We start from the raw sequence: 26421 nt of genomic DNA on the forward strand, positions 1-26421 counted from the left end.
AGACAAAGTACATGATGGCAAAGGGCTCCAGGGAGGAATCAACTCGCCCGCCACCCCGAATTTATATCGATGGTGATGAAATCGAGGCGGTTGAAGAATTCGGGTACTTGGGCTCACTGGTGACCGCCGACAACGACACCAGCAGAGAAATTCAGAGGCGCATTGTGGCAGGTAATCGTGCTTACTTTGGACTCCGTAGAACTATACGATCGCATAAAGTTCGCCGTAAGTGACCATTCATAAACCACGTAGACTTCTTGGGGGAAAAGGGGGGGGGGACCTGGCCAAACTCTACGCTCCATACAAATTTCATTTTTTTGTGTGGACGAAAGTCTGCGAGGGGGGGGGGGGGGTCTGAGATGGTCAAATTTTGGTCTACGTGGTTTATGAACAGCCCCTAACACGAAGTTAACATCTACAAAACGCTGATTAGACCGGTCGTCCTCTATGGACACGAAACACGTGCAGAGGACCAACGCGCCCTTGGAGTTTTCGAACGGAAGGTGTTGCGTACCATCTACGGCGGAATGCAGATGGAAGACGGAACTTGGAGAAGGCGAATGAACCACGAGCTGCATCAGCTGGGAGTCAAGGATATTTCCATTACGAAAAGCTCCTGGACCGACTGGGAATCGGACCCATTATCCTCAGCACGGTATTGCTGAATGCCAACCCATACACTTCGGCTATATGGGCCCCTTCTAGATAGCACTCAATATATCAAGTTTACAACACCCCTATATGTGGTAAAATAAATACAAAATTGATTATCCATTATTATATTTAAAAAGCCTCAAACCTTATTGTATAATTTTATTTACCTAACATTGTACATACACAGTTATAATAATCTCAGCTTTTACCAGGTATAACATTTTTCCCTTTGGTACATAGACGACAAATACGTGTTTTTTTTACATAAGTACATTTTAGTAGAAAAGTAATTGCTAGCTAGGGTTAGTCAATACCATTCGACAGATGGGGCATGTCCGTTTCACAATAAGCCATTGGTTGATGCATTTTTCGTGGAAACTATGTTGACACTCTAGCGTTTTGCGTTTGTTGTTGTACTTGATACAGGCTCGACAAATCGCACAGAAGTTTCTGCAAAAGTATCAAATTTTGAAGAAACGAAAATTTTACATTCGTGGCAAACCCGATCAAAAAAATGGACGCACCTATCTTCCCCGATTGGGCCATTCCAGGTGACACGGTTGTAGTTGGGTCGGAAACTCTCCGGATCTTCCTGTTGCTGTAGGTACTCGTACTCGGTATAGTTTGCTTCACGTTGGAAAAAATGAATTACGGTCGCCAGACTGGCCATTCCCAGTGACATTAGAGAGCTGATGGCTAACACATTTTGCAACGACATTTTTCCATTGTTTCATAATTTGCTACCGATGAAATTTTTCGATTTTATTTCGCGGATAGATAAATACGCAGTTGTGTTTATTTTCTATTTACTTTGAGATATTTTTGTTATGTCAGCTGAGCTGGGCAGTGTCAGAATGAAAATACGAAAATGAATGTTACGCCTTTATGGAAACATGTTTGCCATAACATTCATTTCACATCAGTGCTGAAAATTTCATTTCGTCATATCTAAATTCAATCACCTACAGCTCATTTTAGAAGCTGAACCTGAGAATATGATATATGAAAAACTTGTGCGTCTAGACCCGTTCTGAAAGTCACGGAAAAAACGCGATTTTTTGAATATGTAAGGTAAATGTCACGGACTATCTTTGAAAAATGCTAAATGATAATCACCGTGAATATCATTTGCATTTTTCGAAGGTATTAACTTGACTCTCTACATCTCAAGGACCATAAGAGATCAAAATTAAGAACCAATTTGTAATGCACACTAGAACCCAAAATGTGGCATGTGGGTAGATCACCTTAGATGAAATGGTGCGTTGTGGTGTAAGATCTACCAAATCACATTTTAATTTTGATATTTCCCGCCTTTGTAAGTATTCCCAGAATCAAAGTTTGATGTACTTTTTTGTGTTTATGTTATATTTTTGTTTTAGTGTTACTGATAATTAACAGTTTATTTTAGCAGGATTCAGGTGAATTTATCGTAAGGACTGTATCGGAAATTAACTATATATGTTCAAAACATCCTAAAAAATAATTTATTGAAGTTATAAATAATTTTATTTTTGGAGGTACTATATAAATCCTCAGAAAAAGGAATGGCACTTTTGCTTTTGTAAAAATAATTATTTTACATGGTCATCAATCTCAAAGTTTAAACGCATGATCTTGAAATTTTGGACACCTCTTGAAAATTTGAAATTGCTGAAAAAATGGATTTTTTTTAATTTTTTTAAATGTTTTAGCGCAAATATATTCTTTCCCAGATTGCTCATAATATAGGTTAAAAAATTTGTTCAAGAAAAAATTCGACTCCATTTTAGCGCAATTCTTAAAAATGAAAAATGGTCATTTTTCAGGGACCCTATTTTTTTATGTTCATTCAAAGCACGATTACGCAAATAAAAAATACATCAAACTGATGATTCGATTTTTTTTAATTGGAAATGTTTTTAAACTTAACGACGAGGTAGCTTTAGTAGAGAACGGAATTGTATAACCTTTGAAGATATTTAAAACAGACTGCCAAAGTTCGACAAAAAATTAGTGTTTTTTTAGGATAGGTCATTTTTTAAATGTTGAGGGTTTTTCGATCATAAATATTTTTTTTAAGTCAGTGTTCGGTGATATGTTATGTGTACATAACTGCTAACAATAATTAATATTTTTTGGATTTTTCGCCGTACAAGTTTTATTCGCTACAGGTTAATGAAACGCTGAAAAATCTTTAAAACACAACAATTTGTCCAAAATTTTAATTTGTAAGATGTATTCATTCTACAATATTTTCAATAATGCTAAACATTTTTCAATTTTTTTCAGGCTGTTCTAAACTTGACTGTATTGTGAAGATTTGATAGAAGAACCGAAATGATAAGACCAAACATGCTTCGAGATAGAGCATCCTGAATGTTTATAGTTAATTTCCGATACACTCCTTATGATACAAATAATATTATAAAAATATGTAACTGTGGTGAGCGTATCACGCACGCAGTTAATTTTCCTTTACATTTCAGATTTTCAACCGAAGAATCTAGTAATGGTCACTCCGCACATAAGGACAACCTGACTACTCACTTTGAGGACCTCGACGATGGAGCTCCACATTGGAGATCCAATTAGGAGGCCACCATGCACGAACTATATACCACAGGTATCTATTGAAGTGCCCTGCAGCCGTTGAGTGTTCCCCGCTGATACACACTTAGTTTCACTGGCGTACAGCAGCACAGATTCCGCGTTCGTGTTGAACATTCGGATTTTGGTGCGTTGACTAATGTACTCTGATTGTTTTGCATACATTTCTTAAACTCGCAAAGGCAGCCCTCGCCTTCTTTATCCATGCACCAATCTTGGTGCCACCATCCGCCGCCATTTGGCTACCAAGATATTGGAAGCCTTCAACATTCTCCATTGCGTGCCCGGTTACCGTGAAGCTAGAAGGGTTGACAGTGTTTACATTCAAAGATTTGGTCTTGATGACTTCTTCTTCTTCTTCTATGTGGCTCTACGTTCTCACTGGAACTTGGCCTACCTCTCTCCAACTTAGTGTTCTTTGAGCACTTCCACAGTTATTAATTGGAGGGCTTTCTTTGCCTGCCATTGCATGAATTTGTATCTTGTGAGGCAAGCACAATGATACGGTATGCCCAGGGAGTCGAGAAAATTTTCCCGACCGGAACGGGAATCGAACCCACCGTCTCCGGATTGGCGATCCATAGCCTTAACCACTAGGCTAACTGGAGACCCTGGTCTTGTTGACGTTGATGGTAAAGACCTGCCGCCGAGGAGCGATCGGCAAGATCATCGAGCTTACTCTGCATATCAGAGCGCCGTTGAGCTAAGAGGGCAACGTCATCAGCCAGTTCGAAGTCATTAAGGTGCTCCATGGTAATGGGCTGCCACAGCAACCCACGATTTGGTTCACGACCTATCGCACCTACCAGGTTCTAGTCGATTGCGATGAGGAACAGTAGCGGTGATAGTATACATCCTTGCCTTACTCCAGCAACGACCCGGATGGGATCGCACAAGACACCGTTGTGCAGCACTCTGCATGAAAATGCAATGTAGGGTCTGGGACTGCTGCTATAACTCAGTCAATTTCAAACCGGTTAACTTGAATTTTTGAATATGGCTAGATACTGTGCGTATCTGATCGTGAATCAAAAACCAAGCCAATCGGTACAAAATTGACTGAGTTATAGCAGCAAGTGCCCAAAATAGGTTCTTTTGCCCAAATGGTCCCAGACCCTACTGTTCCTCAATGAGGCCGATGATTTTCTCAGGGACACCCTTGCGCCTGAGGACTCCCCACATGTTTTCTTGGTATTCATTGATTTGCTCCAAGGTACAATGTGGTCCACACAGAACCGTCCGGCAGGGAATTCTGCTTGCTGCCGCCGGAGAGTTGCATCAATTTTCTCCTGTATCCGGTTAAGGATCACCTTGAAAAGGACTTTGAGAACGATGCACAGTAACATGATACTGCGCCAATTTCCGCATACAGTCAGGTCACCCTTTTTGGGCACCTTTACAAAGACGCCTTGCATCCAGTCGACCGGAAATGTCGTGGTTTCCCATATGTTGCAGTAATTGATGCAGTAGTAGTGCAGATACCACGGAATCAGCTTTGAGCATCTCGGGCTGAGACTCCCGGCTGATATGCGATCGACTCCCGGGGCCCTGTTCGATTTCATGCTACGGATGGCTGTTTCCATCTCCTGCCATGTGGAGATTCGATGTTGACACGAGTAATACGTCGAACCCTTGGCGGATCATGCTGAGGTGTTGGTGGCGTGACACTTGAAAAAGGTTTCCACAGTGCTCGAACCAGCGTTTCAGCTGGTCCACCAGGTCAGTCAATAGCTGTCCAGATGTGTCTCACGGGCATCGTTGCATTCATCTTAGTTCCACTAAGGCGGCGTGAGACATCGTAGAGGAGACAAATGTCGCCAATATTTGCGGCTTTCTCGCCTTCGTCGGCTAGGGAGTCCGCCCTCGCTCTTTTGTCCCGCCTACATGAGCGCTTCACTTCCTACTCGAGAGCCGAATAGCGCTGACGGGCGTCGGCTTTGGCTCCTTGTGTTTTCGCTCGCTTTATCGCGGCTTTGGCGATCCTTTGCTGCTCTATCTTTCTCCAGGGGCCTGTAGCATAATGAAAATTTTACTAATAATATTAGTCTTGTAGCTTGTAACTTATATTTTTTTGTTGCATAAAAATACTACAAGTACAAGTTACAAGTCCAATACTACAAGTCGGTTGGACTAATATTATTAGTAGAATTTACAAGTGTATGTTGCATGAACAAACTACAAGTATAAAATATTAGCTATGACTTGTACTTTTGATTACAAGTCTCAAAGGTCTTGTAAAATAATTTACAAGTTAGATTTAAAGTATTGCAGAAGTCATATTTAGTTTTGAATATATCGATTTACCATTTTGATGAACTCAAAAGATATTATTTATCTAACATGTCTACCTTAATTCCAGTTTTCGACGATTAAATTTGGTAGTATGTATTCGAAACTCATTGAAAACAAAATTTCGTTGATGTACACTTTGCATCCAAAATATAATTTCTGCTGAGTCTCTCAAGTTCTCCAAAGTTTCTACAATAACCATCTTTGATTGGAGGTTCTTGGTAAAGTTATATATTATGGTCACTGCATAAGCACAGGTAAAGTTGCAGATGCGAAATAAATTTGAATCAATTGCTTGTATGTATTGCGCATCATTAATGTCGTTTTCGTTTTTGCGGCGGTGCTACACCGCTTCGTGCTACACTTTTCGCTGAATAAACGAACATTTTCGGTGCAGTTGCATTGGTGTGCGTGTATAAACACCAAAATATTGACAACTTTGCAAACGCTGATTGGTGGACACGGTGTGCACCAGCTACACTCCCGATTTTTTTAGTGCTACACTATCATGCGCGGTGCAGAAAAAGTGCTGCACCGGTGTAGCACGAAAATCAAAAACGAACATTTTCGGTGCAAAAGTGCTACACCGGTGTAGCTCCACCGCAAAAACGAAAACGACATAAGCTAATCAAGAGCTACAATATACATACACTAACTCGAATCGAGTTGAGGCGACATATAAAATTAGGTAAAAGATCATTTTTTGTATCCCAGATCACTTCGGATTTTAACAAGAAGCATAATACATGTTGCTAAATCTTTATACATTGTTTTTCAACCAGTACTATTAAATCTTTGGGACATTTTACTACAAATCTAGGTAGGGAATCGCGCTACTTGGGCGGTGGCTTCTATATTCGTCTGTTTTCCACTATAACTCAGTCAATCTTGAACCAATTGACACAATTCTTGGAATGCGGTGAGATAGGTATAGTATCTACCCGTGTACAAAATTTCAAGTCAATCGGTTCAAAATTGACCGAGTTACAGTGGAAAACAGACGAAAATAACAGACGAAGAAAACCACCGCCCAAGTAGCGCGATACCCTACTTGCAGTGCCATACTTAGTAAAAAAAAACATTTCGTCAGAGCGGCCGAAAATTATCCAAACAGCACATGTTTTTCTTCATCTATCGTATAAAGAATGCAAAACTTCGGAATAAATGAAGTTATTTCCGGATGTTACGCGGAAAATGCAGAATATAAACAAACATCAACTGCCATTTCAAATTAATAGTGAACTGTCGGATGAATTTTGACAGGTAAATGAACCAAAACAACTTGTATTTTCATGGTCACTAATATTACAAGTGCTAATAATATTAGTGGAAAATTGAGCCTTTATGCAACACAAATTATTAGCACTTGTAATATTAGTACTTGTAACTTGTAACTTGTAGCTAATATTATTAGCCCGATTATGCTACAGGGCCCAGGTGTCATTTGTCTCCAGGGCTGCTTTCTCTGAGTGCGAAGCTCACCCAAATTATTCTCACCAGCGGCGATGGAGGCGTTCTTGATGGCGCTCCATTGATCTTCTACGCTTCCACCTTCCGGAATATCGGCAGCACGGTTCTCCAGCTCTTCGACGAAGGACCTTTTCACCGCAGCGTCTTCCAGTCGGAGTGTATTGAACCGGCGCCCGATTTTCTCCTCCTTTAGATGGATCCTCGCAATGCGCAACCGGATCTCGCCGAAAAGGAAATGATGGTCAGACGCGATGTCGGGGCTACGTTTGTTCGAGCATGCTCCGTCTCCATTTCCGGCTGCTGCAGATGTGGTCAATTTAATTTTCCATGACGTTTGTTGCCTCAAACTCTGCAAACTGCTCACCGTTCTCGCTCATTTCTCTGAGACCATGGCGTCCCATGACGTACTCATAGTCCATGAGGATCTTAATATCACCTTTTGGAATCTTATTCACGACAGCATTCAGTTGGCTGTAAAAGTTCTCTTTGTCTTCCAATTCGGTAGTATTGGTTGGCGCGTAACATTGGATCTTGGTAAGGTTTCGAACCCGTGTTCTGAATTCTGGCTACAATTATCCTCTTATTAATAGGATCCCACTTCATAACGCAGAGTGGGCGTGAGCGCTGAGCAGGAAACCAACTCTATACGGTGTCGAGGAGCGTGTTTACCTCGTAGGCCGGAGTACAGCAGAATTTGGCCAGACACCAGTCTGTGTTCTTCAAAGTTCGGTCAACGAATTTCGTTCAGTCCTAGGATCTCAAGCTTCATACGGCATGCCTCATTGGGCTCATTCAGGACAACCTGAACCATCTTAAAATCTATGCCAGATATTCATGAAAGGCCATATTTATTATTAGTTGATGCACACTGAAGCCTATTATCTATTATGCCAAGTTTTTCACGTGTTCGTCGAAGTGGTGCTTCCAACTTTCAATTAGTTTTAATCACGTTGGTCCGTTGTTCCTCATCGCTAAGAGATTAGTGTTGAAGCAATAGAAACAAGACATTATCTTTGCTGAAGTAGATGTCAATAGCAGCTGTGAAGATAGTTGTATAAAACCACATATTAAATTATTTTTATTGATTATGGACAAGCTTAAAAATGAGAAATTTTATAATATTACTTGCTCTAAAATTTTGAAATTACATAGTTTAAATTCATATTCAATATTGTATGAAAGCTAGAGCAAAGTGTTCATTTCGAACACTAACACACAGTCGAGAGTGAAGTCATCGTAAATGGGATTTTGTAGTGTAAACTTCAGTCAACGACGGCCGTGGATGACTGGAATACGAAGCATTCCGCAGTTGCGTTATATCTGTTGTCGTCTAAGGTCATAGAGCTAGAGAGCTATGACATTGTCCTAGCGGATGTGATATCAAGTTGAATATCACTCCCAGTTTCGTCTAAAAAGTTGTAAAACTGTTAAAAACACATTTGTGATAACTGTGAGATCTCATCGACGCCGCAGCGTACAGTCAATCCCAGTTGGAAAGCTAAAAATTGTTCCAAGTTTTTTTTATTTGATTCAGTCGCACAAAGCGCAATAATCACATAGGGGTAAAACCGAATAGCGATAAATAAAAGAAAATGGCCTGGACGAAGTATCAAACAATACTGGCGCTCACCCTCGTGATAACCGGATCTATCAACACCCTCAGCACCAAGTAAGTTGTTGACTATTGATTTTACAATAGCAGAAATGTGCATTTGCAGTGACATTGAAATAATTGAATACATTTTTTTTCTCATCCATTTTTCTCTAGATGGGCTGATAACATCAAATCGGAGAGTTCCGATGGCCAAGTGCGCCCCTTCGAGCATCCGTTTGTGCAAGCCTGTGCCATGTTCATGGGCGAGTTCCTTTGTCTGTTGACGTTCAAGGCGCTTTATTATCACTTTCGCAGGAAAAACGTAAGTGCATTATATGAAGAAGTAGAATGAATCCAAATTTTCCTCCTTTTACATCCTCCTCTCGGTTTTGTTTTTATTTTTCTTGACCCGCATAACGACGGACGTGTGTGGTGGTATTGAGTAGAATGAGTAGAATAGGTACAGTGTATCAAACAATTGTCCGTACAGCAAATTTTTTGTCAATATAATTTTTCATTCAAAATATTAATAACTTTTTTATGCGTCAATCAGAAACGCTGAAATTTTGACCAATCATGAATCATATATTAAAGCTTCATTAGTAAAATTTTGAGCAAGATCGAATAAGGTTTCTGAAAGTTATGGAACTTTTAGTAAAACTTATAATGTTTTTGAACACATTTTTAAAACATTATATCTCAATATGTACTCAATGAAATTTTTTTAATTTTTTTTGTTACATCTTAAACCTAAGGCTTTCATAGGCAGCCATGTTTGGGGTTTTATATTCACTACAAAAAATATGAAAAATGTGCGTATGTAGTTGACGATGTGTTAAAATTTACCATATTTTGCACATATAATCTGCCAAACGTTTTCCACCAATAAAAGTGCATTAACTGAACGAAAAATTCATAGGACCTACTCTTCATATGTAGTTTAGTAGGTCCTGTATAAAAATATATCTTTAAGAGAGTTTAAAAAAGTTGAAAACACTTGGCAATTTTATTGATCAAAATATGACAAATTTCCAAATGACACTCTGAACATATACAGATTTTTCATATTTTTTGTAGTGAATATAAAACCTTAAACGAAGCTGCATATGAAAGCCTTAGGTATAAGCTGTAACACGAAAAATATTGAAAAAGTTTCATCAAGTACATATTGAGATATAATGTTTTAAAAATGTGTTCAAAAATTTTATAAGTTTTACTAAAAGTTCTATAACTTTCAGAAAACTTTTTCGATCTCGCTCAAAATTTTATCAATGGAGCTTTAATATATGGGTTATAATTGGTCAAAATTTCAGCGTCTTTGATTGACGTATAAAAAAGTTATAATCATTTATTGTCGCGCTTATCTTTTATTAGAGTCCTGCGGCGGTCGTACGCTCGCAAGGCATACCGCCGCATGACAGTCGCAAGGCAAAACAAAAGAAAAAGTGTTCCCGCCAAAAACAAAAGCACGTGGGTTTCGCAAAGTGACAGATGTTTTTGAATGTATTTGTGACGAACGGCAAGAGTAGCTCAAAGGAATGAGTGTTCTTGCTGTCAAACCCCATATAGTGGAATCATATACTTTTAAATCTGGTGACGCTGTTATGATTAGTGACTGTCGCGCTAATATCAGAAACCAGAGGCAGATAATCGCCATATTCTGATTTTTCTTGAGAGGCATAATATATGAAAAATTATTTAGACCAAAAAATCGCTGTACGGACAATTGTTTGATACACTGTATATCCCACATATACAAATAAACTTCTACTCGCTTCTTGTTCATACAAGATGTGCCAATAAAAAAGTCACATTTTGTATTTATTAACAAGATTACTGGCCCATTTGACTTATCATCACTTTTGAGTTAACGTTATGGATAGTCATCATTTTCGATGTACCAAGTCATGAGCGTCCCATACCAAAAGTACCCGCATAACAGTCCCATCATGGATTTTTGTGTCACGTAACACAAAACTGAACAACTTTGTAGTGGTTGTAATATTTTTTTTCAACTTCTCATCGTAATAGGCCATTTTACCTCACGCAAATCTGACAGGAAAAGGCCTACTTTCCCACACCAAATTAACAGTGCTGTAATGGTTCATTACAGCACTGATTTGCGTTGCGTAATGAACCATTACAGCACTGTTTTCAGTTTTGATCAACTTATTGATGCTTTCTGGACGCAGGTTTGAAAATTGTGACAACTGCACAGTATAACCTGCTATGATCAGACTTCCTTAATCATGATTATGAACATCAGTGTGCAGTCTGATGAAAAAGTTTTGTTAAAAACTATCCTCAAGTGGTAATTTATGGAGTTGCAAAAAACGTTGTACGCAACTCGGTGCAGAACTCGATTTTTACAGCACTCATCGTATTATCCAACTCGGCAAGCCTCGTTGGATAAATGTACGACTCGTGCTGTAAAAATCGTCATTCTGCACCTTGTTGCGTAAACTACTATTTTTGCAATTTCTCATCGTAATAGGCTGTTTTACCTCACGCAAATCTGACAGAAAAAGGTCTACATACTTTCCCACACCAAATTAACAGTGCTGTAATGGCCGTTGCTTTATTTTTTTTTTGTTTCAAATTTCTCATCAAAGTTGTCTAAGAACCATTTTTAGAGCTTTAAAAAACACACATTTTCGTGCGCTGAGAATGTTGCTACGTCATTCCGTTCAAAAGCTATTAATGATTTTCTACAAAAAATAGGCACTTTTCAAGTATTTTTCACTTGAGTTACAAAAATAATACCCCTCCAATTTTTTGATATGTTTTTTAACAACATTTTTTTCTATTGAATGCGGGCAAAAGGTATTTTTATGTTTGCCCCAACCCGTCATACCCCCTTTTAAAAAACTATGATTTTTTTAGAAAAATGCCTGTAACTTTTGAATCAAAAGAAATAACAACCATCTCAGCGTCCAAACGACACGTCTTCAAATGCTCTACAAGTGTTTCTTGGGCGACTTTGATGAACATCGAAACTGAAAAAGTTAACGCAAAAAAACCGGTTTTTCTTGAACCACCCTAAGCTTATTCAGAAAAATACCTCTAGATCGATCAATTTTAAAGCTACATAAAAAGTGTCCTCGGAAAACTTGCTCAAAATTGATAGATCTACACCTTTCCCGAAGAATGGATACAGTTATTCTTGCAAATAAAAAAGTTTGGTTACGAATTTTATTGAAAATATGGGCCACCCTAATTTTCATGCACATTTTAAGGAGGGCCTTATTATTATTATTATTTTTTATCTGTATTAACGAGATTTTTAGCCCTATAGGCTAGTTCATCTCGGGACTCACGCTTTACTTCCCTTCCGAAGGAAGAACTCAAATTTTTGCGAGTTTGTCGGGAGTGGGATTCGATCCCAGGTCCTCGGCGTGATAGTCAAGGGCCTTATTATTAGGGACAACTTTGTAGAAGACCATATTTGCACTCATTTGAAGGCGTTGAATGCATCTTTCCTCGTAAATCTGGTTCGTGGACCACTGCACAATGGTCTTCGGAAAACTTGCTCAAAATTGATAGATCTACACCTTTCCCAAAGAATGTATATAGATATTCTTGCAAATAAAAAAGTTTGGTTCTTAATTTCTTTGAAAATATGGACCACCATAATTTTCATGTAAATTAAAAAGAGGGCCTTATTTTTAGGAACACCTTTGTAGAAGACCATATTTGTCTAGAAAATCATTTTAAGGTGCTGAATGCATCTTTCTTTGACAAGAAATCTTATAACCACATTGCTCTTATACACTTGAAGGCGCCATCTTTGTGCCTCCACTGGAACAAAGCCTGCTTCTCATCTCAGTGTAATATGAGCACTTTCACAGTTATTAAGTTGCAGATACGAAGATACTCTATGGCCAAGAAAATCAAGGAAAGTTCCCTTGTTGAATTGAGTTTGAACTGAACGTTGAATTCTCTATAGTATGAACTCTCTATAATAATTCATAACGATTATGTACTTACCTTACCGGACAGGCTAAGGCCGGGGTGGCCTCTGCTGTACATAGTAGCCGCCTCCATTCCACTCGGTCCATGGCTGTTTGCCTCCAGTTCCGCACTCTGCGTAGGGTCCGCAGATCGTCCTCCACTTGGTCGACCCACCTAGCTCGCTGCGCTCCGCGTCTTCTTGTACCGGTCGGGTGACTCTCGAGAACCATTTTAGTCGGGTTGCTATCCGACATCCTGATGACGTGACCCGCCCACCGTAGCCTCCCGATTTTCGCGGTATGGACGATGGTTGGTTCTCTCAGCAGCTGATGCAGCTCGTGGTTAATTCGCCTTCTCCAAGTCCCGTCTTCCATCTGCACTCCGCCGTAGATGGTACGCAACACCTTCCGTTCGAAAACTCCAAGGGCGCGTTGGTCCTCTGCACGTAGCGTCCATGTTTCGTGCCCATACTGGACGACCACAATGCGCCTCTGAATTTCTCTGCTGGTGTCGTTGTCGTCGGTCACCAGTGAGCCCAAGTACACGAATTCTTCAACCGCCTCGATTTCATCAACGTCAATATGAATTCGGGGTGGCGGGCGCGGTGATTCCTCCCTGGAGCCCTTTGCCATCATGTACTTTGTCTTCGACACATTAATGACTAATCCGTTTCGCCTGGCTTCACTCTTTAGTCGGATGTACGTTTCCGCCATCGTCTCAAATTTACGAGCAATAAGGCCGGAACAAATCTCATTTTCTTCTTTTGTCACTTTGCTCGTAGACTCGTCAAGGGGGTGGATAATAAATAATAAATGTATTTGTTGAAAAATTACCCAAACAATTAGGCTAAATTGTAAAACTAATCGGATTTATTAAGAAATTTTCTCGACAACTCTAATTTAAGTTCAAAATTTTCAAATTTTTGTATAAATTTATTTGTGTCCCCCCTCAAAATGTCGGATTCCGACTAAAATTTTCCGAGGGGGGGGGGGGGGGCGGTGACATTAGAGAAAATCGAAATTTGTGTCAGCCTAATATCAATATCATCGGCGAAACCAAGCAGCTGAACGGACCTCGTGAAAATCGTCCCACTCGTGTTTATCCCCGCTCTTCTTATTACACCCTCCAAAGCAATGTTGTACAGCAAGCACGAAAGACCATCACCTTGCCGTAACCCTCTGCGAGAATCGAAGGGACTCGAGAGTGTCCCTGATACTCGAACTACGCACATCACTCGATCCATCGTCGCCTTGATCAACCGTATCAGTTTATCCGGGAATCCGTATTCGTGCATAATCTGCCATAGCTGTTCTCGATCGATTGTATCATACGCCGATTTGAAATCGATGAACAAATGATGTGTGGGCACGTTGTATTCGCGGCATTTCTGCAACACCTGGCGGATGGCGAACATCTGGTCCGTTGTAGCGCGTTCACCCATAAATCCAGCCTGATAGTGCCCCACGAACTCTCTTGCAATCGGTGATAGACGGCGGCATAAAATTTGAGAGAGTATCTTGTAGGCAGCGCTCAGTAGTGTGATCGCGCGGTAGTTCCCGCAATCCAACTTGTCGCCCTTTTTGTAGATGGGACACACGATACCTTCCATCCATTCCTCCGGTAATACTTCCTCCTCCCAAATCTTGGTAATGACCTAGTGTAGTGCTCTCACCAGTGCTTCTCCACCGTATTTTAGAAGCTCGCTTGGTAGTTGATCTGCTCCAGCGGCTTTGTTGTTTTTCAACCGGCCAACCTCCTCCTCAATCTCTTGAAGGTCAGGGGCCGGAAGTCTTTCGTCCTGTGCACATACTCCTAGATCTGTTACCACGCCACCTTCGGTACTTGCAACGTCGCCATTGAGGTGCTCATCGTAATGCTGCCGCCACCTCTCGACAACCTCACGCTCGCTCGTGAGAATATTCCCGTGATTATCTCGGCACATGTCGGCTTGTGGCACAAAGCCTCTGCGCGAGCGGTTCAGCTTCTCGTAGAACTTTCGTGTGTCCTTAGCGCGGTACAGCTCTTCCATCGCTTCGCGATCTCGTTCTTCCTGCTGGCGCTTCTTCATCCGGAAGACTGAGTTCTGCCTGTTCCGCGCCTGTTTGTAACGTGCCTCATTCGCTCTCGTACGGTTTTGCAGCATTCTTCTCGTTTTTCAACTGTTCACATTCGCCGCCGTACCAGTCGTTTCTGTGATTCGGAGTCGCGAAGCCTAGTGCTGTAGCCGAGGTACTACCTATGGCGGATCGGATGTCCCTCCAGCCATCTTCAAGTGTAGCTGCGCCAAGCTGCTCTTCCGTTGGTAGGGCCACTGCTAACTGCTGCGCGTAGTCTTGAGCCACTTCTACGTTACGAAGTTGTTCGATGTTGAGCCGTGGCGTTCGACTTCGACGCGTGGTGATAACTGTCGAAAGTTTTAGGCGCATGCATACAGCGACTAAGTAGTGATCCGAATCTATATTCGCACTGCGGTATGTGCGGACGTTGGTTATATCTGAGAAGAATTTACCGTCGATTAGAACGTGGTCGATTTGGTTTTCTGTTAGATGGTCGGGTGATCTCCAGGTGGCTTTGTGGATATCTTTGCGGGGGAAGAAGGTGCTTCGGACTACCATACCACGGGAGGCTGCAAAGTTTACGCATCGCTGGCCGTTATCATTCGATACGGCGTGCAGGCTGTTTCGCCCGATTACCGATCTGTACATTACCTCCCTTCCTACCTGCGCGTTCATGTCGCCGACAACGATTTTCACGTCACGCGGCGAGCAACCATCGTATGTTTGCTCTAACTGCGTGTAGAACGCTTTTTTCTCGTCATCAGGTCTCCCTTCGTGTGGGCAGTGAACGTTGATGATGCTGTAGTTGAAGAAACGGCCCTTAACTCTCAACATGCACATCCTTGCGTTGATCGGCTGCCACCCGATCACACGTTGTCGCATCTTGCCCAACACTATAAATCCTGTTCCCAGTTCATTGGTGGTGCCACAGCTTTGGTAGAAGGTAGCCGCTCGATGCCCGCTTTTCCACACTTTCTGTCCAGTCCAACAAAGTTCCTGCAACGCCACGATATCGAAGTTGCGGGGATGTAGTTCGTCGTAGATTATCCTATCACATCCTGCGAAACCTAGACTTGCAATTCCTTGTTCCAAGTTTCCAATCGTAGTCCTTATTTCGTCGCGTGGGTTTTTGCCGATTGTATCGAGTCTCCTATATTATTCGCAATGGGGATTTTTACGGGTGGCTTATTGAGCCTACGCCAACACTCCTGTCTCGCCGGAGGGCCATCGTGACAGTTCTGTTTAATGTCCCAACTAACACTGGGACGACCACGCTGATGGGGCTACCACCTTGGATCTAGCTGGGCGTGGTGCAGCGTTTCTTACTCAGCCGCTGGATGCCAGAACAGACGCTGTTTGAGCCGCACCTCCTTGGTGAACAGACACTCGGATCGTACCTCCTCAATCTAGCTGAAGTCAGAAGGACAACAGTGCCCAGGCTGCACTATCAGCTAAGCACACAACTCTTAGCTGGCGGTCTTTGTCATCGCTTGACCCGTGGAAGCATGAGGTAGGAACTTGTGAGGACCAGAGCTATATTGGACGCTCTCCTTATCGACTCACCGTTTTGCAGCCCAAGGCCAACGATTATGTAGGTAGAATGAATTTCATAAGGTCACTCTATGACACAGAACAGAACTGACTCTCAGCTTGGTTTTTATACATATTTAGCACAGTGTCATTAGCCGTGTGGGTAGAGCACGAGCTCAGGTGATCATGGATTGATTTCAGTCCACATCTTTTTGGAATTAAAGTAAATATAGTATAACATTATTATATTATATTGAAAATGTATATTATTATGCTTTTGGTCGAAATACAAAGTGACCGAACGTGCGAAAATTGATTTTTAACCTACTTAGAAATGTCGCAACTCGCGAGTTAACTCAATATGGATTAGTGCATATTGTTGCTCTAATTAACTAATGATGCGGAACAGAAAAAATAGACTTCGATTTGGTGGTGCGACGATAATATTATATACATTTAGTTTGTTTATATTATGAAAAAAAACATCATTTTTACTGGCACACCTTGTAGTTCTTAGCCCCTGTTTTGTTTGGGTTTACCGAACGCTGTTATTTACAAACCATGCATGTTGCACACAATTCAAGCATAATTTTTCAAACCGACGTATCTAACTTTTTCACTGATCTGAGTAAATTCATGGTCAATGTTGACGACTATTTCACTAAAATAGTTTTTATAAAAAGACTTTTCATAAGTTTTTTCGTGCTTAATATCACCAGGGATATAGCACGCACTAGGTAAGAAACAAAACCTACTCATTCCATATCATTTTTACAATGAATTTTGACAAAAATACACATACACCGGGTTGGTTCGAGATACGTCATGCCAGATACGTCGCTTTTGTATGGTGCCAGTTTGGTGTATCTGTTACTTTTGATTTTGGCTAGATACGTCGTTTGGTTTTCTCATATATCAAAATGGTGTATCTATCAGCAAAGTTGTAAACATCAAAATAGTTAGATACGTCGTTTCGAAAAATATGCTTAGTTAAACAAATTAAGCAATAAATCATCAAACAGTGATGTGGATTCTTTAATTTGCTTTATGAATCATGCATGCAACAGTAAACCCGGATTTGTTTACATTCTCGAGTTACGTCGGATTGAAAAGTTATGCTTGAATTCTCGTCTCCGATGTATCACTTCTACTCTCTTGAAAAATACAGAACTAAGCCCTCAGCACGACTGATGAAACTGCTGACATTGTAGTTTTTTCTCCTCTCCTGCCTCTTTTCAGAATGGTGCCGAGGATCGCCACGATCTGGTGAAAGGCAACCGAGAGTTCAGTCCGTTCATCTTGTTCGTGCCGGCCATGTGCGATATGATTGCCACTTCGATCATGTACGTTGGCCTGAATCTCACGTATGCTTCCAGCTTTCAAATGCTACGCGGTAAGTATGACTCAGAGTCAGAGCGGTTTGCCTTTTGAGGGTGGCATTCTATTCGGTTGCGTTATTGTATGGTAGTTTTTTTTTTTTCAATACATAATTAGATTAGGTTTGCAGTATCGTAACTGGAACGATTACCTAGAACTTAATGGACGTTGTTTCGTCAACGTCGTTTCTATGATAGCATAAAGCAAAATGAGCTAGTTGTCGATCGATGGAATTTTATCAATTTATTTAACTTAGATCGGAGGAATCGTAAAATTCTTTGTCGGTATGAACGCGTAAATAAATTTCAGATCCATTGAATTGGCTGAGATATTAACGATCAAAACCTAACTATCACTACATCATACCAAGGTGGGCGTTGGTACCGTAAGATTAAAGAGTTTTTGAAGCCTAAGGCAGATGGGCAGGCCCGGATTAAGGATTGTGAGGGCCCGGGGCCAGAGCGGATGTGGAGGCCCCTTGGAGGTACAAATGCCATGAGCAAATAAGCTTTTCTTTGTTTTTGTTAATGTTTAGCAAGCAAAAAGGTTTTTGTGGGGCCCCTAAAATGTGGTGGCCCAGGGCCCTAAACCCCCCCCCCCCCCCCCCTTAGATCAGGCACTGCAAATGGGCTTCTAGAAAGTCTCGTATATTAGTAGTCCTGCCAGTAACCCAAGGATATAGATATAGGGACTGTTGAGGAAAACTAGAGACCATCCAGAGATCTATTGTACTCCTGCTAAACATTTTCCACTCATACTAGAGCATGTTTCACAATTTCTCCAACAGGTTCTGTCATCATTTTCGTTGGAATTCTCAGCGTTGCCTTCCTAAATCGTAATCTCGTCAGCCGAGAATGGATTGGTATTCTGTTCATCATAGTGGGACTGGCTGTGGTAGGTCTCTCGGACTTCATGCTGAACGACGGAGACGGTTCTTCCTACAGTCGGAACAACGTCATCACTGGTGACCTGCTGATTATCCTGGCCCAGATAATTACCGCTGTGCAGATGGTATACGAGGAACGTTACGTAGCTGGGCTGGACATCCCTGCTCTGCAGGCCGTTGGATGGGAAGGTTAGCATTTATTACAATAATGCAATAATATAACCTTAACCTCTGAACATTCTCCATTTTGTAGGATTCTTCGGATTCAGCGTCCTGGGAACGCTTCTCATCCCGATGTACTTCATCACCGTTGGTCCCCCGTTCAACGACAATCCCCGTGGAGTGTTGGAAGACGTGCTGGACGCTCTTGTGCAGATGAAGAACAACTATCAGCTAGTTATGGCGATTCTCGGAACCGTAGTGTCGATTGCCTTTTTCAACTTTGCGGGCATCAGCGTGACCAAGGAGATATCCGCTACCACCCGAATGGTACTGGACTCGGTACGAACCTTGGTCATCTGGATGGTTTCCCTGATGCTATCCTGGCAAAAGTTCCACTTTTTGCAAATCTTTGGCTTCGCCGGACTTTTGTTCGGAATGTGTCTGTATAATAATATTCTTATTCTGCAAACCTACGATCGTATCCACAACATGTTCGCTCGACGAAGAGAAAATGATGGGCAAGCCGATCCTATTGTTAACAGACGTGCAGATGAGCCGGACTGTTAGACTGAGAATAGCTAGGAAGTGATACATGCTTGTAGATATTATATTTGCATAGTGGCAAATATGAAAATATATTTCTGAGAGGAATAAGTCTAATGTAGAATCTGGCATTTGATAAAGTTTTGTTAGAAGAAAGGTCGTTGTCAACTTAATTTCATTTATGTTTTGATCTGTAATGAATAATATACTAAAAATGTACGATACAAATCGTTTCTGTCTTTCATCTTTTATGTATGACAAAGTTCCTCTTTTCCAAAATTTCTTTAACAATGGTATTGCAGAGGTCTTAAAGTGTTCACAGCAGCCTTAAAAACAGTTTCGACATAAATCGGCCAATGGTAAGGCCCTGCCTTTTAGTTCAGAGAGGGTTTGCACTGCGTCCTGCCAACTTGGTCAAGGCATGATTCTTGGGGGTTGTTAAAAGATTATGTAACGTTATGTAATCGTATTTTGCGTAAAAACAAACCATTATTTCCCAAACGTGTTACGTAATATTTGAACAACTTTATCAACACTGATATTCTAAAGGGCTGGAATGATGAGTTGTGCTTGTAGGGATCCCTTGAAGATGGTATGTAAATCATTAACTCATTTTTTCGGTAAAACAGAATTCATTGTATTACCGCAAAACTATTGTTTCACATAACAACTACTAACCTTATATCCTTCCTTTTATCTTCCCTTCACACGAGCAAAATAATTACACCCAGGCATTGGTATCACCATGGCAAACATCAAGGACGAATCTGAGACGGACAGATGAAACATAAAGGCCATCTTAAAATTAAAGAGGAACGGAATACAACAGAGGATTCGTAAGTAGAACAATGATCAACGATTACGATCAATCGATCAAATCTGACTAGGGGGGGCTGGGACACTCAACTTATTCTCAAAGTGCATTTTAAGCAGCTCATACATTTTTGATCAAAAACGGCGCCGGCCACGTCCTTATAAGTCAGTTGGGAAGGGAAAGGAATGTTACGAGTGTGGTGGTTGTTGCTACTAAAGACCGAGAGCAACCATCACGGGCTGGGGTATTTGTTAGACGGAAAGGATGGGAGATCTGGGAGTCACCGTTGGGTCGGTGATGCGATATCCATGGATTGGGAATGTTCGTAAGGTGATAGATTGTGTGGTGATTACTATGAAGGACAAGCGGCACAGTTCGCTTTGGTTGCATAACTTTGTTTTTTGTCTGTATTAACGAGATTTTTAACCCTAGGCTAGTCTCATCTCGGGACCCACGTTTTCCTTCCCTTCAGAAGAACCCGCATTTTGTGAGTATGTCGGGAGTGGGATTCGATCTCAGGTCCTCGACGTGATAGTCTTGTGTTCCTACCATCACACCAGGTCCGCTCCACAGGTTGCATAACTTGTAGGCGCTATATACACTGTGCTGGAAGTTGGAAGGAAGGGAAACAAATTTTTGCAATTAGTGGAGCGGACCTGGTGTGATGGTTAGAACACTTGACTATCACGCCGAGGACCTGGGATCGAATCCCACTCCCGACAAACTCGCAAAATGTGAGTTCTTCCTTCGGAAGGGAAGTAAAGCGTGGGTCCCGAGATGAACTAGCCTAGGGCTAAAAATCTCGTTAATACAGATAAAAAAAAAAAAAAAAAAAAAAATTTTTGCAATTCATTTCTGGTTCTAGTGATGAGTAGAGAAGAGGGAGAGAGAGAGAGATAAAGTGGATAGAAAGATACAAAGTAGGATGAAAGGGACGGGCCAGGGATTGAATCCATGACCTTCTGCATACGAATCAGAAGCGGTAGCCACTAGACCACCAAGCCCGTCATTCGTGAATAGAACAATGATATCGCCTAAGGTAAGAATCTAACTATTCGCCCAAAGCTGGACTTAACAAATACTGGCGCTACCGTGTACAGCATTGTTGTATGAGAATCCCTATGAACATGGGATAACTATGCTGCAAACGGCAGGGCGTAAGTGACAAAATAGACAAAATGGAGTGGACTTTGCGAAAAAGTTACTCGTCCTCTCGGTGAGACTTCTACTCATACGCGCCAACTTCAACAACAAAAAAATCGATGCTGTTCGTCTAAGGCAGTGGTGCTCATCCTGCGGCCCTCCAAGCCTTAAGATGCGGCCCGCGGAGTACTTTAAGACGAATCGAAGTTTTTGAACGATTATTTGAAATAACTCGTTAAATTCATTAAGAAATCAAAAAAAAAAATGCTGATCAATTTCACAGTGTTGAACACAAAAAGAACAATCCGTTCTGGTAAGATTCGAAATCGCAACTCCGAAATATTTCGGTGTTTCAGCTAAGTCACGAAGCCAGCTTACTGTTATTTATAAGTAATACGAATCAAATGAAAGTTTGTTAAAAGTGTAATCTTGAATCATTTAAAAATTAGTTGCAGTTTTTAAGTGCAGTCAATGCAACGCTGAGCAAATATTTCACATTTCGCCTTTCCAAAGAACATACAAACACGAAGTTTTTGACAAAATTCTCAACAAATCTCAACTTGGTTGCCAATATTGTTTCATTTTCACTTACGAATCCAATTTGATATGTCCAAGCGAAACTCCTGAACGAATTTAAAGAAAAAAATCTCAGGCGAGATTCATAAAGCGTCTCCTGTGCCCATTGGCATAAATAGGGGGTGGCCAGGGGGGGCCTGGCCCCCTCCAGAATAATCCATTTTGGAAAAATACCATGCAATTCAGACGAAAAGTATCTTTTTAGTATAAAAAATCTATATTGACATGGCCTTGGCCCCCCTAGAGCTATGACCTAGTTACGCTTATGCCTGTGCCCTTTTGGAGAAACTTTTGGATACATTTTTGCAGAAACTCCAGAAAACATTATTGGAGGAAAATTTTAAGCAACTCTAAGCGAAATATTGCGCATTTCCCACCTCACTGGAACCCTTTCGCAGTTAGTATTATGCGTTGCGCGAAAATTTTTGAGCGCAAGTGCTCGTGTACCTCCGCCAGTACGGTAAATCGTGTTGGTGTTTTCGGCGCAGTATTCTTTGGCCCATTCACGCACTTATTGTAAAATACACCAGAACGATTAAACGTACGAGCGGAGGTCTATTAGCGATTTTGCACCATTGTCGCTCTCTATTTTCTTGCAACGGATAATATAAGATCGTGAATAAAACAGCGATTTTGCATTGAATCGTGTCGGTGTCTTCTGCGCACTTATTCAGCATCTTGTAATGCATAAGTGCGCAGAAGACAGCAACACGATTCGATGCCAAATCGCAGTTTTATTCACGATCCCGCACTTATACAAACTGCGAAAGGGGTCCAGTGGGGTGGGAAATGCGTAATATATGGAGAAACTCAATGAGAAAGTTGTGGCGATAATGCATGGAAATTATAGGAGCATCTCTTAGAAAAATGTTTTGGTGCCACTCTAACAGAAATTTCTTATAAACTTTAGAATAAATTCCTCGAGCAACAAAAAGAGAATTTTCAGGAGTAACTACAAACAAGATTCCAGAACCAACTGCATCAAGACACAAAAGATGCTTAGAACGCCTGAGGAAAATTTGAAGCAACTTATGCAGCAACTTTAGAAGATAATGTTGAAGAAACTTCCGGAAACAATTGTTAAAAATCTAAATTTTGAAGAAATTTAATGATGAAGTATTGCATCAACTTTAGGAGAGACTTATGGAAAGAATTTACTAAAATCTTCAAAAAACTCCTGGAAAATTTTCGGGAAAATCCGGAAGCTATTCTAGGAGAAATTCTTGGAAACGAATAATGAGGAATTTCTGAAGTAACTTCAGGGCAGTTCCAAAGGCAAATCTAAGAGGAGTTCTTGGAGATGTTCCTAGAGAATTCTAGAAAAACTAAAAGAAACTTCTCGAAAACCTTCTGGAACAACTCCACAAGAAATTTCAGGAGAAAATCCAGCAAACCTTTTTGGAGCGATTTAAAAGAAATTCTTGTAAAAGCTTCTTGACAAGTTCTTGAAGTGGCTTCAACGCAATTCTAGGGGCAACTTCTAAATTGTTTATTTAAATTTCAATTTGAAGCTCAAACGTTTTTCTCAACCAAACTTATGAATCTAAAATGAACAGTTCAGATTTTTAATAAATTCATTCATTTATTTAGTATTACATAAAATTCAAGATAAAACAGAATCAACAATATTTCTCCATAATACACGGTTCGTGGCTGCCGCTCTCCATCCTCGGTCGCGCCCGATGCTCGCCAAGTCACGCTCCACCTGGTCCGCCCATCGTGCTCTCTGTGCTCCACGCCTTCTTGTGCCAACCGGATCAGTTGCAAACACCAGCTTTGCAGGGTTGTTGTCCGGCATTCTTGCAACATGCCCTGCCCACCGTATACTTCCGGCCTTGGCCACCTTCTGGATGCTGGGTTCGCCGTAAAGTGCAGCGAGCTCGTGGTTCATTTTTCTCCGCCACACACCGTTCTCCTGCACACCGCCGAAGATCGTCCTTAGCACGCGTCGCTCGAAAACTCCGAGTGTTTGTAGGTCCTCCTCGAGCATGGTCCATGTCTCGTGCCCGTAGAGGATCACCGGTCTTATTAGCGTTTTGTACATGGTGCATTTGGTACGTGGGTGAATCTTTTTCGACCGCAGTTTCTTCTGGAGCCCGTAGTAGGCTCGACTTCCGCTGATGATGCGCCTCCGAATTTCACGGCTCACGTTGTTGTCAGCCGTCAGTAAGGATCCGAGGTAGACGAATTCCTCCACCACCTCGAAAGTATCCCCGTCTATCGTAGCATTACTACCCAGACGGATCCGGTCGTTTTCGGTTCCGCCTACTAGCATGTACTTTGTTTTTCAGGCATTCACCACCAGTCCGACCTTTGCTGTTTCGCGTTTCAGGCGGGTGTACAGCTCTGCCACCGTTCCAAATGTTCTGGCAATAATGTCCATGTCGTCCGCAAAGCACACAAATTGTCCGGATTTTGTGAAAATCGTTCCCCGGCTGTTGAGCCCGGCTCGTCGCATCACACCTTCCAGAGCGATGTTGAAGAGTAGGCATGAGAGTCCATCACCTTGTCGCAGTCCCCGGCGATATTCGAATGAACTAGATAGTTCACCCGAAACCCTTACGCAGTTTTGCACACCGTCCATCGTTGCTTTAATCAGTCTAGTCAGCTTCCCAGGAAAGCCGTTTTCGTCCATGATTCTCCATAGCTCTGCGCGGTCGATACTGTCGTATGCCGCTTTGAAGTCGATGAACAGGTGATGCGTTGAGACCTGGTATTCACGGCATTTCTGGCGGATTTGCCGTACGGTGAAGATCTGGTCGGTTGTCGACCGGCCGTCGATGAAACCGGCTTGGTAACTTCCCACGAACTCATTTGTTTTAGGTGACAGACGACGGAAGATGATCTGGGATAGCACTTTGTAGGCAGCATTCAAAATAGTGATCGCCCTGAAGTTCTCACATTCCAAATGGTCGCCTTTCTTGTGAATGGGGCAGATTACCCCTTCCTTCCACTCCTCCGGTAGTTGTTCGGTTTCCCAGATCCTGACTATCAGCCGATGCAGACAGGTGGCCAACTTTTCTGGGCCCATCTTGATAAGTTCAGCTGCGATACCATCCTTACCAGATGCTTTGTTGGTTTTGAGCTGGTGAATGGCATCCTCTCTGAAGCAATACCTTCTTGGTGGTTCCGGAGAGACGTAGGGTTTGGCGACCATAGGAATGTGTTTTAGTGGGTCGAGGAGAGAGTAGTCCTGGCTTCTACCGGCATTGTAGAAGACGGCCTCATCCCCACACTACCCTAACCTTCCTGTTAGGGTGTCTGATGAGCAGATTTATCCCCCTATGGTTTAGAAGGAAAAAAAAAAAAAGAATGGCATCCTTAACTTCCCTCAGCGTGGGAGTTGGTTCATTTCCGTCCTCCGCTGCACTGGCGTCGTCGTTTCCTACGTTGCCGTGGGCTCCCGTGCCTACGTTCTCCACGCCGTTCAAGTGCTGATCGAAGTGCTGCTTCCACCTTTCGATCACCTCACGTCCGTCCGTCAAAAGGCCTCACGCTATGTCTGAACCAGAAGATTATTAAAATTGAATGTACATCGGGTTTCTTTCCACAGAATATCAGAATTCATGCTATATTATCATATGCAGAAACTTTTAAAATATTTCATCGGGGAAATTTTGATTTTTTCATCTTTTTAGCTGTTTTTCATACAAATTTGCATGTAATTCACGTTTTCGGTCAATTTCGCTCCCATACAAAATATATGGAAAAATTTTCACCGATAGAATATTTTTAAATCTTCTGCAAATGAAAATATGGGTTGAATACTGATGTTCTGCGGAAAAACATCCGATGTACATTCAATTTTTATAATCTGCTGGTTCAGACATAGCGTGGGCCTCCGTCTTTATCCCTGCATATTTCGGCTCGTGGCACGAAGCCGTTGCGGGATGCGTTGAGCTTCCGATAGAACTTCCGTGTTTTTTGGGAACGGCACAGCAGTTCCATTTCTTCACACTCCGCTTCTTCCAGGCGGCACTTTTTCTCTCGAAAGAGGCGGGTCTGCTGTTTCCGCTTCTGTTTGTAACGTTCCACGTTCTGTCGAGTCCCTTGCTGCAGCATTCGTTCCGTCGATTCCGTTCCACGTACCCGATGGTGCTGTCGGCTGCGTCGTTGATGGCTGCTTTCACTGTACTCCAGCAGTCCTCTATAGGGGTCTCATCGAGCTCGCCCTCGTCTGGCAACGCGGCCTCGAGATTCTGCGCGTATGCTGAGGCGTCATCCGGTTGCTTCAGTCGCTCTAGGTTGTACCGTGGCGGTCGTCGGTACCGTACATTGTTGATGACGGAGAGTTTTGGGCGCAGTTTCACCATCACCAGATAGTAATCGGAGTCGATGTTGGCGCCACGATAGGTCCTGACGTCGATAATGTCGGAGAAGTTCCGTCCGTCAATCAGAACGTGGTCGATTTGAGATTCCGTCTGCTGTGGTGATCTCCAGGTGTAACGATAAGGGAGGCTGTGTTGGAAAAAGGTGCTACGTATGGCCATATTTTTGGAGGCGGCGAAATCAATAAGTCGTAGGCCGTTTTCGTTCGTCTGCTGGTGGGCGCTGAACTTACCAATCGTCGGTCTGAATTCCTCCTCCTGGCCTACCTGAGCGTTCAAATCACCTATGATGATCTTGACGTCGTGGCTTGGGCAGCGATCGTACTCGCGTTCGAGCTGCGCGTAAAATGCTTCCTTGTCATCATCAGTACTTCCGGAGTGTAGCCTGTGCACGTTTATTATGCTAAAGTTGAAGAATCGGCCTTTGATCCTCAACCTGCACATTATTTCGTCGATCG

The 26421-nt window shown here is 42.1% G+C and overlaps 2 protein-coding genes across 2 annotated transcripts; one reads left to right on the top strand and one right to left on the bottom strand.

Annotated features, from left to right (window-relative positions):
• Nucleotides 1–763: 763 nt before the first annotated feature.
• Nucleotides 764–1483, bottom strand: LOC109427191 (RING finger protein 122-like). The gene is made up of 2 exons (XM_019702703.3): nt 1179–1483; nt 764–1104 (listed from the first exon to the last, which is right to left on the bottom strand). Exons 1-2 carry the CDS (start codon nt 1370–1372, stop codon nt 948–950), a joined length of 351 nt encoding a protein of 116 aa, XP_019558248.1. The 5' UTR covers nt 1373–1483; the 3' UTR covers nt 764–947.
• Nucleotides 1484–8320: 6837 nt separating this feature from the next.
• LOC115261426 (solute carrier family 35 member F6) lies at nt 8321–19330 on the top strand. The gene is made up of 5 exons (XM_029863075.2): nt 8321–8671; nt 8771–8918; nt 17374–17527; nt 18299–18586; nt 18651–19330. The coding sequence occupies exons 1-5, from the start codon at nt 8595–8597 to the stop codon at nt 19124–19126; spliced, it is 1143 nt and encodes a 380-aa protein (XP_029718935.1). The 5' UTR covers nt 8321–8594; the 3' UTR covers nt 19127–19330.
• Nucleotides 19331–26421: the final 7091 nt, after the last annotated feature.

This window comes from Aedes albopictus, chromosome 3, assembly GCF_035046485.1.
Source record: "Aedes albopictus strain Foshan chromosome 3, AalbF5, whole genome shotgun sequence".
In the NCBI taxonomy this organism is placed as follows: domain Eukaryota; kingdom Metazoa; phylum Arthropoda; class Insecta; order Diptera; family Culicidae; genus Aedes; species Aedes albopictus.

What these genes read in the sequence shown, in the direction of transcription:
- LOC109427191 (XM_019702703.3), bottom strand. Translation starts at nt 1,372, where the DNA reads ATGTCGTTGCAAAATGTGTTAGCCATCAGCTCTCTAATGTCACTGGGA. An exon ending in GGCCCAATCGGGGAAGATAG is followed by an intron (nt 1,105 to 1,178) that starts GTGCGTCCATTT and finishes ATACTTTTGCAG; the next exon opens with AAACTTCTGTGCGATTTGTC.
- LOC115261426 (XM_029863075.2), top strand. Translation starts at nt 8,595, where the DNA reads ATGGCCTGGACGAAGTATCAAACAATACTGGCGCTCACCCTCGTGATA. An exon ending in ATCACTTTCGCAGGAAAAAC is followed by an intron (nt 8,919 to 17,373) that starts GTAAGTGCATTA and finishes GCCTCTTTTCAG; the next exon opens with AATGGTGCCGAGGATCGCCA. An exon ending in GCAGGCCGTTGGATGGGAAG is followed by an intron (nt 18,587 to 18,650) that starts GTTAGCATTTAT and finishes TCCATTTTGTAG; the next exon opens with GATTCTTCGGATTCAGCGTC.